The 13,658-nt window shown below is 50.9% G+C and overlaps 1 protein-coding gene across 2 annotated transcripts; it reads left to right on the top strand.

The window, feature by feature from the left end:
- The first annotated feature begins 201 nt into the window (after window positions 1-201).
- Window positions 202-11,282, top strand: TMEM267 (transmembrane protein 267). 2 transcript variants are annotated; one of them, XM_036020167.1, is made up of 3 exons: window positions 202-1,510; window positions 4,121-4,511; window positions 6,755-11,282. In XM_036020167.1, the coding sequence occupies exons 2-3, from the start codon at window positions 4,200-4,202 to the stop codon at window positions 7,088-7,090; spliced, it is 648 nt and encodes a 215-aa protein (XP_035876060.1). In that variant the 5' UTR covers window positions 202-1,510; window positions 4,121-4,199; the 3' UTR covers window positions 7,091-11,282. The 2 variants fall into 2 exon arrangements, with proteins under 2 accessions (XP_035876060.1, XP_035876061.1); XM_036020168.1 differs by having other exon boundaries at window positions 204-342.
- The last annotated feature ends 2,376 nt before the right edge of the window (window positions 11,283-13,658 follow it).

The following is a 13,658-nucleotide window of genomic DNA, read 5'->3' on the forward strand; positions in this document are numbered from 1 at the left end:
AAGAACTCGGGGTATCCGCTCCCTCCACCGAAGAACGTTCGAATACCGGCTCCTCCAGGCGCGGAGCGGCGCTGCATCCCGTCGTCCCCTGGGGCTGGAGCCGCTCTGGCCGGCGCCGGCATCTCTATGGCACCGGCTGAATGGAGGGGCGGGGCCTTCCCCGCTTCCGCGGTCTCGGAGCGGGAGTCCAGGGTGGGTGCCACGGAGCTGCGGCGGAGGGCTGGGTGGGAGAGGGGGTGTGATGGGTGCTGCGAAACTGCGCCTTCGGCGTGGGGCCGGAGGCAGGGACCAGCCGAGCCTGAAGCCTGGAAGGTCCGGGTTCCAGATGGGGAGGGCGTGCAGGTGCGGCAGGCGCGCGGGACCCCAGAGCCAGCAGGGTGTGCTTGGCTCGCGGGCCGGCACCGTCCGTGCCCTGGGACTTCTGCAATGCCCTCCGCTTCGTCGCGTCTTCCCCTAGGCTCCACGCTGCTGGCGTTTCCTTGACCCAAGCTGGGGAGCCGGGGGTTGGGGCGGGGTGGGCACCGGGGAGCTGCTAGAGCTGCCCACTGCTATCGTGATCTGGCTGCAGAGCCCTTGGGCGCTCCCCATCCTGGGAGGCACGGATGCGACGAATGTGACTGAGTCTTCCCTGCGGACGCCACGGTTTCCCGCCCTGTTTTCTTAATCGTTTTAAAAGTTATGGCCTCGCAACAACCTGGCGAAAGAATGACTGTGAGAATTTGCTGAGACTTGAAACATCACGTTGAAATGCAGCATCGTAGGTTTTATTCGTAATGGTCGTAGGAACTAAACGTTTTGTATGCAGGCTATAAAAAGTTTCCGTGAAAGTGAGCAAGGTGTGTGTTTCTTTGCAAGTTAGCTACATTAGATTTGGCATCTGCTTCGGGTGTTGTAGCGTTAAAGAAAGACAAGCTTCGCAGCAACTCCAGTTCAGTGAAAAGGACTCGTTTGTAAGGCATAGTAAAGGCAGTTTTCCGCTTTTATATTGTGCTTTTAACCTCGAGTTTTTGTAGATGTTTGTGAGTAGGGGAGGGGAGAGGAAGGGGGTGAAGTAGGAGATGACATTTACCTTGGGAATTTGTTAGCTCTGATTTGTTTTGGCAGAAATATGTCTTAAGAGGTTATTGGCAGACAATACATAATAGTGTATAATTTAAGCTACTGGTTAATTATGTGTTTGTGGAGTTAAGGAAAAGGAAGATCACTGCTGTGAATACTTGGAAGGCCCCACGGTTGATTGCATTTTACTGTAATGAGGATGAGATGTGTCAGAGTTTGGCAATGACGGAAACTGGTTCCTGCAAGTCAGAGAAATGTGTGGTGTAGGAGACTGGCTCTCAGAGCAGAGAAGTCACAGCTTTCGTTCCAAGGCTGAGGATTGCTTACCTGCTCATCCCTTTTATTCAGTACAAGGAAATATTTATTAAACACCTGTGCACTTTAGATTGTATGCACGACAGATTTAAAAGAAAATGATAATTACTGTTCTTAAGGAACCTGCTCCCAAAAAGTGAGTATGTAAAATAAACAGAAGGCTCCTGTACAATTTGGGAGGTGCCTGAGTCCAGTCTATGTGTAGGGGGAGAAGCAGGAGTTAGACGAGGGGAGAACAAAGAAAGAATAAAAGTGGGTCACTTAGGTGTCCCGGTCAGAGACGGTAAGTAAGATGACGTGCACTTACTAAGTTTCTCTGTCTCGACTAGGAATCTAAATATCTGCACCAATAGTCGGAGAGGAATCGACTTCAGAATTGTGTGTTTCTGGGACCATAATTACACCTTTCTAAAAACAGAAGCTGTTTCGTAACTATTGCTGCATAATGAATTACCCCAAAACTTAGAGGCTTAAAGTAGATCTTTTCTTTTGTCTCAATCTGTCTCTTAATAGAGAAATTTAACATTTACTGTGCTGTTTGTGTTTGCTGTGCTTGGTCCTAGTTGCTTTTGGGGAGGCAGGGGTCAGGGGTAAGGTTTTCTTTGCTTTTTTCCCTTTTCTGTTCTGCTGTATTGATCAAGTTTTCTCCGTTCCTCTCCCCTCTCTCCAGAGATTGAGAGATGTGGAAGTCCTGCCCCTCAGTCTTCTCTTCCAAGGAATCGTACATAGGCGTTGTAATTTCTGAGGCAGAACGCCCAAAATTCGCGACTGTCACCTTGGTCCACAAGGTGCCCGAGTCTGGAATCCGGCAGCGACCCTTTTGTCTCAGAGTTCTGCACCCCACAGTGTGCTCGTGTTACTGTTGATGTTAGTCACGCTGCTTTGCAGATACCCTCTTTGCTTTTTCCTGACTTGAATGCCAATAGAGAATGTTCTCTTTATTTTTCATATTTACTTTTTCTTCTAATGCTAGTTCTTTGTTCTTTTTTCCCCCCCTCAGGCTTCGGGGGGAAAAAAATAAAAATTGAACCTGTTTGTGTTCACGTGTGGTTTTCGAAGCACTCGTCTCACTTTGCGGTGCTTCTGCTGACCCTGTAGCTGGGCGGTCAGGCTCTTCACCTCCGTGACCTCTGTCTGGTTTGCAGATGGCTCCTTTTACGTGTACGTCTGCTGTTGTCATTGACAATAAAGTCTATCTTCTTTGGAGTGTAATCGACACGATTATACTCCAGAAGTTACTCCATATACTCCACGGTAAACTAAGAGAAAGGAAGGGAGAGAAACACTGATTGGTCGCTTTTCGAAAGCGCCCTGACCAGGGAACAAAGTCCCCACCCAGGCACATGCCGTGCAGGGCTGGGAATCCGTCACTTTGCAGGACGACGCCCAAGCAGCTGAGCCACCCGACCAGGCCCTCACACCACAGTCCTGGTCCCTGTAGCTGTATGATATGGCTTGAAATCGAATGGTGTAGTGCTTCACCTTGATTCAAAGTGTTCCTATTCTGGGTCTCTTGCATTTCCCTATAAAGTTTAAAATATGCAATGCTCTGTCTGTAGTTTTTATTACAGAATCGAAGTTCCGTCATTCTCAATGAATCGCTTAGTTACTCTTTAGTCTCAGAACTAAAACAATGCAAAACAAAAAATTCAGGTGTCACACCCTGTGGGTAACTTGAACTGGATAAGCGATTTTGGTGTTCTGTGCCAGGTGAGCACTCCGCACAGACGTTTCACATTAGTTGGGGTTCTGCGGTTGGAGGCCACAGGGAGGAGGAAGGGATTTCCTGGGGAAATGCTGGGCAGTTCGTAGCCGTGGAGGGCAAGCTGCGGGAGTGGAGGGCAGCTCTGGGAACTGGGCGCTGGGCCTGAGGGCTTGACATCCTTACGATTCTTTTTTCCCCGGGCTGCCCCGTGTCTCGGAGCCCAGGGTCTGCAAGAAGGAAATGAACACTCCTCACCAGCTCCACTTAGGAAAATTCTGGAAAGGAGTCTGGTCCAGCCTGGACCACCTCCATCACTCATTTAATCACTACTAATCAATCACTACTGGGAAATGATTACTAATTAGACGTTATTAATTAATCACGATTACTAACAAGGGAGACGGAGAATCCTAATTGGTCAGCTCTGGAGTTTGGATGTTGTGATGAGCCGTTTTCCCGAAGGAAGGGGATGCTGTTACCACAAGAAGCGTGGAACGTGCTATGGTCGTTGGGTGCAGGGATGGGTGCCCACCGCCGTGTAGTGAGCATTACTGAGGGAGAGAGGACCTCAGAGAGAGGGGTGACAGCGGGCTCTCGCACGTCCCTGACACACATGCCCATCTAACCCGTCCTTCCTACAAAGCTGTCCTCTTCGGGTCACTTAGCATGTAGTACATGACATGTAAGAAATGCCTTTTTTATACCTGAAAGTTATTAAGAGAGTAGATCTTGAATGCTCTCTACACAAGAAAAGGTGACAATGTGATGTGTGTGTTCACTAACCTTACTGTGGTAATCGCTTCAAAGTATGTGTGCATATCAAATCATAAAGTTGCCCACCTTGAGCTTACACAGTGTACCAAATTGATCGTATCTCAAAAAAGCTAGGAAAAATAAAATTAACTGATGCCAGTTTAAAAAAAAATACCAGTCTTACGCCTTGGTTGTATATTTGTGAAGTTACTGCTGATAACGTTTTGATAGTATTGTGTGGCAGCCCATAACCTTCATGTCAATATTTTTCTCTGCTTCCCACGTCAGGGTGACGGGGAATGGCCGCGAGAACCGGCTGCCCGTGGTGTCCTGATGGCGTGGCGGGTGCGCTGACGCGGGGTCTGTGATGGCCTCGGAGGCGGAGAAGGCCCAGGCCCTGCTCCAGTCCTGCAGCACCAAGCCCCTGCTTTCCAGCCTGGGGCTGGGGCTGTTCTGCCTCGTGGCCGACAGGCTGCTGCAGCTCCCCGTGCTCCAGCAGAACCCCTGGTCCCGCGCCCTCTCCGACAACGCCGTGCACGGCGTGATCGGCCTGTGGTCCTGGGCCATCGTCATTGGGGTCAAGAAGAAGGCCGACTGGAGAGAAATCCTTTTAGCTGGATTTTTAGCCTCCGTGATTGACGTAGACCACTTTCTCCAAGCAAGATCCCTGTCTTTAAAGGTAAGAAGCGTGTCCGTTTGATTTTTCAGTTCTCTCCTTTAAGGTCGTTAGCTCCGCTATGTTGAACTTTGCAGCATCGTTTTAGTTAGAGCTGTAGAAGACGAGCCACATTTTAAAATAAGAAAGCCCATCCATCCGCCTCTTTGGATGGTTGGAGCACTGTGTATCAATACTCCCCCAATGGTGCACACAGGCAGCGGGGTCATCCTCAAGGCCGTCCTGTCCTCCCTGTGTCCATGTTCATCCTCAGGACCCCACTCACGTTTGCCCGCATCTTCTTCATGATTTATCGCCAGCACGCAGCTGCTGCGGGTGCTCCCTAACCGCGGAATGGCTTTAAGATGATCCCAGGCCTGGGGCGGGACTTCGGTGGATTCATTCCCGAGTCCCTCTGGGAGCCACAGGTGTGCATGTCAACGGGCTGCTCAGGGCACTGTCCCTGGCGGAGAAGTTGCAGAATTTCATTACGTCGTCAGGGGTTCGGCCATGCAGGGACCGCCAGCCTCGCACATGAGCCAGGCTTAGCGTGGCAGGTCAGATACTACTTTCTAGTGTCAGCAGATGTGTCTGCCTTTTGTACGTGTTTGTGATCTGCAAACATCTCATGGAAAGAAACATAAACTCATAGAGGAAGGACGTCGTCTACCCCCGCTGGCCTCGAACAGTGCCCAGCCCACCTGGCTGTGCTCCATAGGTACGTGTTGAACAATGGGAAGTGGCGGCCTCTTCTTCCCGTCACGCGTCAGCGCTGTACCAGGCGTTTCTCAGAGGCTGCCTCACTTGCTTAGAGACTCGACCCATGCGGAATCAGCAACTCCCGACTAAAGACAAATCTAACTTTTTTTTTTTTTTTTTTGCTCTATGTGGAGGCAGTACAAGATTGGAGTCAGAAGATCTGAGTTCGGATCTAGGGTTGTGTATATTGTTAGCACGCCTTTTCTCCCCTCAGTCTCAGCTTCCTCGTGGGTAAAATGCGGAGTATACCATGAACGACCTCGGAGGGTTGTTGGGAGGACTAAAGGGGCAGTGACACGCCACTCCTCAGCACGTGGTTAACGACAAATGGTAGAGGTTAGGATAAGCTCCGGAATTTATCTCTCTTGTTGCAATCTCTAAAGATATTTGGGCTGTTAGCCCTGCGGACTCTGATTCATTTGGAAGCCGTGGTGTTACGACTGTAGCCACGGAGTCGGGCAGGGACCCGGGTCGGTTCCAGCTCCACCACAGGCCGCCCAGCGCAGGGCAGGTGCTTAGCCTTTCCTTGTCCCAGCATCCTCTTTGTGACGTAATCCCCGGCTCAGGGGACCGTTACAAGAATTAAATGAGATAGTGCAGGTAAAGTATAGCATTGTGCTGATATAGATCCTTTTTTAAACATTAAGTAATTTCTTAAGTTGAGATTATTGGGATGACATTGGTTAAAGCCACACAGGTTTCAAATGTTCTGCAGGCTGCATCGTGTGCCCATCCCCCACAGTGAAGCCCCTTTCCACCCCCAGCCATCCCCCTTTCCTCTCTCCCACCTCCCCCATCCCCCTTTTCCTCTGGCTGTCACCACACCGTTGCCTGTGCCTGTGTATTGGGTTGACCAATACACTTGCACAACTTTTAGATGTGTATCGGGTTGACCAAAAGTTCGTTTGTTTTTTTCTCTAAGGTGGTGCTAGTAGCACTTACTTATGTTTAACTTCATTCAAAACAATTTTGTTAGATTGTATTGTGACAGCTGTGCTTTTAAAAAAAATCAAAATTGGTGGCTTTTTGCATAGCCATTTTAATATTGTAGGTGGAAGAAATGCACAACACTTTTGGCATATTATGCTTTATAATTTCAAGAAAGGTAAAAATGCAACTGAAATGCAAAAAAAAGATTTGTGCCGTGTATGTAGAAGGTGCTGTGACTGATTGAACATGTCAAAAGTGGTTTGCGAGGTTTCGTGCTGGAGATTTCTCACTGGACAATGCTCCATGGTCAGGTAGACCAGTTGAAATCGATGGCGATCAAACCAAGACATTAACTGAGAACAATCAACATTATGCCTCACAGAAAATAGCCGACACGCTCGAAATATCCAAATGAGTCACGTTATTGGTGAATCTGAAAAATGTGTCTTTTATTTTACAAAAGAAGCTTAACGGACTTATTGGCCAACCCAAGATCTTGCTTAATCCCTTCCTTTTTTCCCCCAGCCCCTTGATGGATCCCTGGTTTCGAATGAAGTGTTACATTTTTTCCCCGGCAGGCTGCGCTGAATCTCCCTCGGAGGCCCTTCCTGCACTGCTCCACGGTGATCCCCGCCGTGGCCCTGGCCCTCAAGTTCCTGATGCACCTCTTCAAGCTCAAAGACTCGTGGTGCTTCCTGCCCTGGATGGTGTTCATGTCCTGGACCTCACACCACGTCCGTGATGGCATTCGCCACGGCTTGTGGATATGCCCGTTTGGGAAAACTCCTCCCTTGCCATTCTGGCTGTACGTGGTGGTCACGGCATCTTTGCCGCACGTCTGTTCCCTGGCCATGCATTTCACCGGGGCCAGACAAGTGATGTCTTCCAAGCACGGCATCCGCATCGACGTCTGAGCTGGCCACGGGGCAGCTGCGAGGAGCCCGGCTCGGCCGGGACAGTGACGGGCAGCCCGCATTACAGGGAGTTTTAGGACACATATTAGGTGCTTATGTTACTACTATAATTCCTGAGTTCTCTTGCTCAGCAGGCATGGACACATTTTTAAAGCGATACACTTGTAATTCTGCTTCTCCGTCTAGATGTAGTGCAGTACTAGAGGTCCGTTTATTCCCTTGTTTCTTCTGTTCCTCTAGCTCTGCTAATAGCTCTGTGAGGTCAGCATCCAGTTAAGTTTTCCGGATGTAGAGTTTTAAGGGAGTCTATTTCCTGATGAAAAACAGTTCAGATTTTAGGGAGACTCATTTGTGGACAGTTAGCATCATATTTGGATCCTCCTTTTCCCGAGATGTTGAAACAGTGAAACGGCCAAAGTGAGCGAGCTCACGAAGGAGGTGACTAGGGAACGCTCCCATTTCTCTCTGCCCTGTGCGTGTCCGGACGGGAGTCTACTTTGCCAGGTGCCGTCGTGCGTTGAGATGACTGGCGGAATCGGCTTCAGCGGGCCTGTGAGAAATGGTCATGATACTCGTACACGCAGCAACTAACATTAGATCGAGGTTATTGTTCCACAGTCCCTTCAGGAAATGACTGCAGTGTGTTGGCTGGAGTAGCATCCTCCCAAAGTGCCCCCAAATCTCGTGTGCTGCAGTGTTAACTGTTTGGGAAAGCATAACTAAATTTAACAAAATGTTTGCTAAAAATTAACATGAACACAGTATCGACATGTGGCTCATAACCAGAGAATTTGAACTCACAGCCGGAAAAGGACTCTCCGGCGGTGTCATTTCGAATGTGAGCTCCTGAATGTGCCGGTGAAATGGTTTTAGTTGCTGTCGGTGTGTCTGCACACTCTTCTGAAATACTGCACCAGTGTTGTGTCATTTTTTAAAAAAATCGGCCTGATACTGAGAGACGACGCGTTTTTGTCCCGAGTAGTCTTAGAAAAGTTGATGTTTCCTTTTTTTCTTTCAGGTTGATCTTCTGTCAAAAACGGTTAGCCTTGGTTAGCGAAGGGACTCTCATGCTATCAGCGTCACACACGCACAGTTTACGTTGCTTGGACATGAAAAAGCCCGCGCCCCACAGGCACCAGCTTGCGTGGCACACGCACCACGCGCCGTCTTCGCGTGTCCTCACTCACCCGTGACTCTCGGCGCTGGTGGCTGCGTGCCCTCCTCTCTGGGAAGTGGTGCGGCCGTGCCTGGCTGACGCGAAGCAGACTGGGTTGTGGAGTTGGATAGCTCTGTGAATCGTACCACGGCTCCAGCCCTTCAGCTCAGTTTTCATTGTTGTCGTCCATCAGTCGGTCGTAATCCGTTATAGTTTACAGCCTCCTGGGCCTTACAGTCTGTTACTGTCTTTGGAGAGCAATTATTGTATCTGTTGGGTTGGTTTAATAGTAAATATTGTGGGGGGTAAATTAAGGTAGAGGTTTTTCAAAAGCATGTGACTTCAGAAACCCATAGAAATGAAGTCTGGATCTTGTATAACTTTTCCTGACTAAATTATGAAACTCTGCTTTTCTCTATGTTAAACAAAGGACTGTCTTTAAAACATAGGGCCTTCCTTAAGAATGTCACAGTGAAAATCTGGGGGTTGTTCTGACTTCCTTTATTAGAACGGGGGTCCCCTTTGCCCGTGACGCTGTGCCTACACAGTTAAGTGTGGGCTTGCCTGTGCTCCCACCGCCACCATCAGGAGTGTTCCCCGTCCCCGCCGTGGGCTCCGAAAGCTGTGGTTGCCACCTCCAGAAACACGACAGCCAGCCTCCCGTGCCCCGGTTCTGTGCCTTTTCTTAGTGAAGGAGTTCGTGTCACGACCTTAGCCCGACGGCTGGGCTGTGTCTCGTCTGCCTGTGTGTGACGTCTGTCCCCTGGATGTCCTCCGTCCTCTTACCTGTCCCGCCCACCCACGCTGCCACCTTCCTGAGCCATCCCGGTTATGCTGGCCGCCCCCAGGGCCTTCGCCCTGAACTCAGCACCCCGAGCCTCGTTTTCCTTAGTTGGGGGCCAAACCCCCCTGGTGCCTATGGGTTAAAATTCCCACTTACCCCCTCCCACCCACACCCCGTCATGCAGACCCACCCTGGGCTCTTTTGGCTGCTGGAGTGCTTCCTGACTTGAGTCCTTTTTCCCCATCTGAAGGGGACAGGACCAGGGGCTACCATGGTCCTTGCTCACCCTGTCACAGCTAGACCTTTTTTTATCCATCAGCATTCTCAGTTCCCTTCATTTGATATCTCCTTGTGTTACTCCCCCAAACCCTCCTCACCCCCACACACTGTCCCTGAGGACCACTCCCACCTTGGACCCTGGGAGCACTTGGTTCCCTTTTGTCTTTTGATTTCAGCCCTCGATGTCACTCACCCTCAGGCATCAGGGGGCTGCCTGAACTCTGGGCTTCAGCATTTCCCTCCTCACCTGCGCCCTGACCTTTGTCGTCCCATCCTACCAGCCCTGCGCCTTGCGGCAGGCCTCCGTACCTGCTTTCCAGGTGCCACCGCCCAGTTCCGAGACCTCCGCCTGGTTCCTTTTTGTCTCCCAGCGCCTCCCACACCAGCAGACATCAGTGTCACCTGTGAGTCAGGCTGAAACGGAGAGTGCTTGAGACCCATCCTCAGAGCTCTGGTGTAGGCGCCAAGAATGTGCATTTCCCACAAGTTCCCGGTTGACAGGTGTCTGTGCTGCGGCCCAGGGGCCACACCTGGGAGCCACAACTCTTGGTGCACTTCATTCTCCTCCCCTCCCGTCAGCAAGCCTGCTCTCTGCCTTTCTAGGGCTTAAAGCCCATAAGCCTTTTATGGCTTAACCTGGGACAAAATAGGCATCACCAAACTGGCTGCAGCCTTCCCAAGACCCAGAGCCGCTCCTGAAGACAGCCCAAGCGAGTGAGCAAAGACCTGCGTGATCACAGGAGGCAAAGAAACTGATCTCCCGTGGAAATGAGGTGACAGACCCGCTAATGTGCTTCTGGAAGGGCAGTGCTGGGGCGGAGATCTTCCCAGCACAAACAAGGCCGTGCAGGAGAAGATGACAGACCTCTCACAGACCTGGACCCCTGGCAACCCCACATTCCCCCCGACAGCTGGTGTGTGCAGGCAGAGAGAATGTTGCTCGTCGCCTCGTGTCCCCAGCCCCTGGCCAGCCGGTTAGCCACCTGACTCAGGCCCAACAACCCGTGCCCTCAGCTGGAGGGACCTGAGGATATCCTCAGTGGTGACAACCCCATGCTCTCAGGACAAAAAAAAAAAACAGGATGGAAGAGAATCTCATGTTGTGATTTTCCTCCTTGTGACTATTTTCGGAAAGCTGGGGATCGGCAGGTACCCCAAACCAAATTCCCGAGAGCCACAATCCCAACGCCTACCACAAACACAGGATTGAAAGAGGGCGTGCTCACTGCCCCCGTGCGTTCTTTGGCAGCAGAGCACCGTCGCTCTGGGTGCTCTGTGCTCTCCTGCGGAGGCCGGCACACACTCGTGCCGGGCAGACAGAAGAAATCATGGGAACTTGCTCGTGTGCCCTGGGCTCCCAGCAAAGTGACGTCTATCGGGCTACATAATCCTGACGTCCTGGCTGTGAAACATAACGTATATGCTGCCCACACATAGTAACCCAGCGATCAAACGTGCAGATAGGTTTCCACTTGTTTTCCCGTGGCATCTCCTCTGGACTCAAATCGTGGAGCTCTAGCCCGTAAGGAATTTCTTTGCCTGATTTCCAATCCCCTCATCTCATGATGTGACTCCCCCAGCGCAAAACTGCACTGTCACAGTGCCTCAGGGAAATCTGATGGCCTTTTTGCCTTGGTGCAGGAGAGCATATAAATCCTCCCACGTGGATGCAGACCCTAAGTCTCGGGGTCTCCTGGGAAAAGCCGCTCGCCACTTCTCTTCGACAACAGTTACTGTGTTAGTAACGCCTGGGGTGAAAGACATGCTGAACGCAATTCTAATGGACTCTGTAGCTGTGGTCAGAGGTGCATTGTGATTTAGTTTTGTTATGAATTTATAGGTATTATTTTGTTTATTAGGGTACTTTTTACCTATCTGTTTTATCAAGAAATGCTTGTTTCTAATGGTTGCAAATTATTGTAAGTATAATTGCTGTTATAGAAATAAATCCTCATTTAAATGTAAACCCCAAACCATCGGATCTAATTAACATGTAAGAGAAAACAGCAATGAATTGTTCTGATTGTCAGTTTGGCAAAGTTTAGAAAGATCCACAAGACTCAGTGTGGGCAGGAAGTGTAAAGTGAACGGGCATCGTTGGTGTGGAGCAGACCTTTCTTGCCGGAGGGAATTTAGTAAATGTGTCTTTAAAGTCTAAGCCATTTTACCCAGGAATTCCAAATTCCAATTCTAGGAATTTATTCTGAAGAACTTAACAGGTACGTGTACCAAGGAAAGTTTTGCTGGCTGCTGACAATGAAAAAAAAAACAAGTACCTTGAAACCACGTAAAAGCCTTTAACTAGAGAATTACGCCCTCAGTTACTGAACAGCGGAATGCTAATAGGTGAAGCAGACCCATGTAATGATATGCAAAACCACCTGTAGGGAATACTTAGAAAGTAAAAACCAGTACTGGAGCGGCATGGTTTCATTTTTGTGAGATCGGTATCTCCACTTTCCTACTGGAGGCGCGGCTCTCAGGCCGCGGAGCAGGTCTGGTCTGACGTGAGCCCCCGGCACCCAGGGGTCCTCAGAAGCCCAGGCCATGGGTGCTGGCGCAGTTGTCCCAGCAGGGCAGCGAGCCGTCCACCTGCTTCTCTGCGTCCACGTGGATTTACCACCTCGGATAGACCCGCATGGCTCTGACTGTCACTGAACTGTGTGTCACCTGACCCAGGGACAGTCCAAGACCCACGTGAGAGCCAGCCCCAAGCCAGGAGGCTCAGGGGCTCCCATTGCCATCTGAGAACCTCCTATGAATGAATCATTCTCCACGGTTGCCTTGCACTTTGCATAAAACCACAGCATGGCCACACGTGTCCCCTTGGCATCGGCTTACTTCCCAGGAATAATGATGATAATGCGTGAGTTTCTGAATCATTTTGCACTTTTGCTTGCCCTCGCCAGGAGGTGTTGGGTTTGCATGCCCAGCAGCGCCAGCGAGTGTTGCTCCGAGGTCCGGGCAGCCGTCCAACCCCAGCAGCCCCGTAATTACCTGGACACATGCTTTGATCTTCCTCAGACAGCTGTGTGTTATTAAAGCATCCATCTGAATTCACACGCCTTTACCCATTCAGTACGGATTTGACTTCATTGCTTAATTAAGAGCACTGGCCAGGTGCCCAGGTGCCCAGGTCAGCAATACCATCCAATCACACAAAGGGGAAGGCAGGGAGAAAATTTCCCCCAAATATGCGGGTGGTGCCAAATGGAGCATAAAATGTGGACTGGCATCCCCTACCAGAGGGCAGGCAGCGTGCCACTTCTAAATGTCAGTGGTCATACCTCACGGCCCTCCGCTATCCGTCACAGGGAGTGGCTGGAGCTTTTTCAGGTATTCATAGGAGGCCAGTTATAAGGACCACATTGTCAGCTGCGTGGCCCCATCTTCTCAGAGAGCCACATATAAATGCACTTCCTTCTTGCTGGACCTCCAGGGTGTTTGCCTGGAACAATGGTCTCAGTGTTAGGCCTGGTTTCCTGGCCAGCAGAGAAGCTGGTGTTTCTCCACGTTCTGAAACGGATGAGCACCGGGCCGCCCCTGGCCCATCCGGCCTCCCCCAGAGTGGCAGGCGCCCGAGGCCTGTCCCAGGGCATGAAACCCAGAGCGAATCGCTCTGCAAGCCGCGTGTCCCCACCTCGACGTACTGATCCAAGAGAAATGGGATGGAAATAACTTCCATGGGATCTTTGAAAGGGTAAAAATACTACAAAAGAGTGAGAAGAAAGCACAGAAGAGAGAGGGTAAGCTGTATGGCCCACTTAGAGGGGTGTGTGTGTGAATGCTGTGTTATCCTTCTTCTACTGCTGTAACAAATGACCATAAACTCAGTGCTTTAAAACAAGACAAATGTATTATCTGACAGTTTTTGTGTTTGAAACCCAGCATTGGTCTCCCTGGGTTAAAATCAGGCGTCGGCAGGGCTGGTTCCCCTGGAGCCCGGGGGACAATCTGTCTCCTCGCCTCTTTGAGCTTCTCCCCGGCTCCTGGCCTGGCCTCCGCCTCCCAGCTCAAAGCTGGCGCCCAAGGCGAGGGCGTAGCAGCACGAAGATGCCTATGGATTCGGTGCCAGTTACCTCGGAATTGGGGGTGCTTACAATCTGAGAGTAAAACGCTAGGAAAGCTATCTAAGGAAAATCGCCCCTCCCTTAACCAAATCAGGGATGTGGTCCCTCTGCCCCTGACGGTGGCCTTTGAGGATCACGCCCGGCCTCCTTGCACGGAGCCCCGCAGCACCGCACAGCCCAGGACGCAGCACCGCACAGCCCAGGACGGAATGCGGAATGCGCGGGCCCGCCTTTGTGCGCGTCCTGCTCCCTCTGCCTGGGAGGCTTTCCCTCCCCCAC

This window comes from Phyllostomus discolor, chromosome 3 (genome assembly GCF_004126475.2).
Source record: "Phyllostomus discolor isolate MPI-MPIP mPhyDis1 chromosome 3, mPhyDis1.pri.v3, whole genome shotgun sequence".
Lineage (NCBI taxonomy): Eukaryota > Metazoa > Chordata > Mammalia > Chiroptera > Phyllostomidae > Phyllostomus > Phyllostomus discolor.

Coding starts and splice junctions, on each gene's coding strand:
- TMEM267 (XM_036020167.1), top strand. CDS start 4,200: ATGGCCTCGGAGGCGGAGAAGGCCCAGGCCCTGCTCCAGTCCTGCAGC. Junction 4,512..6,754: donor CAAGATCCCTGTCTTTAAAG/GTAAGAAGCGTG, acceptor TTTCCCCGGCAG/GCTGCGCTGAATCTCCCTCG.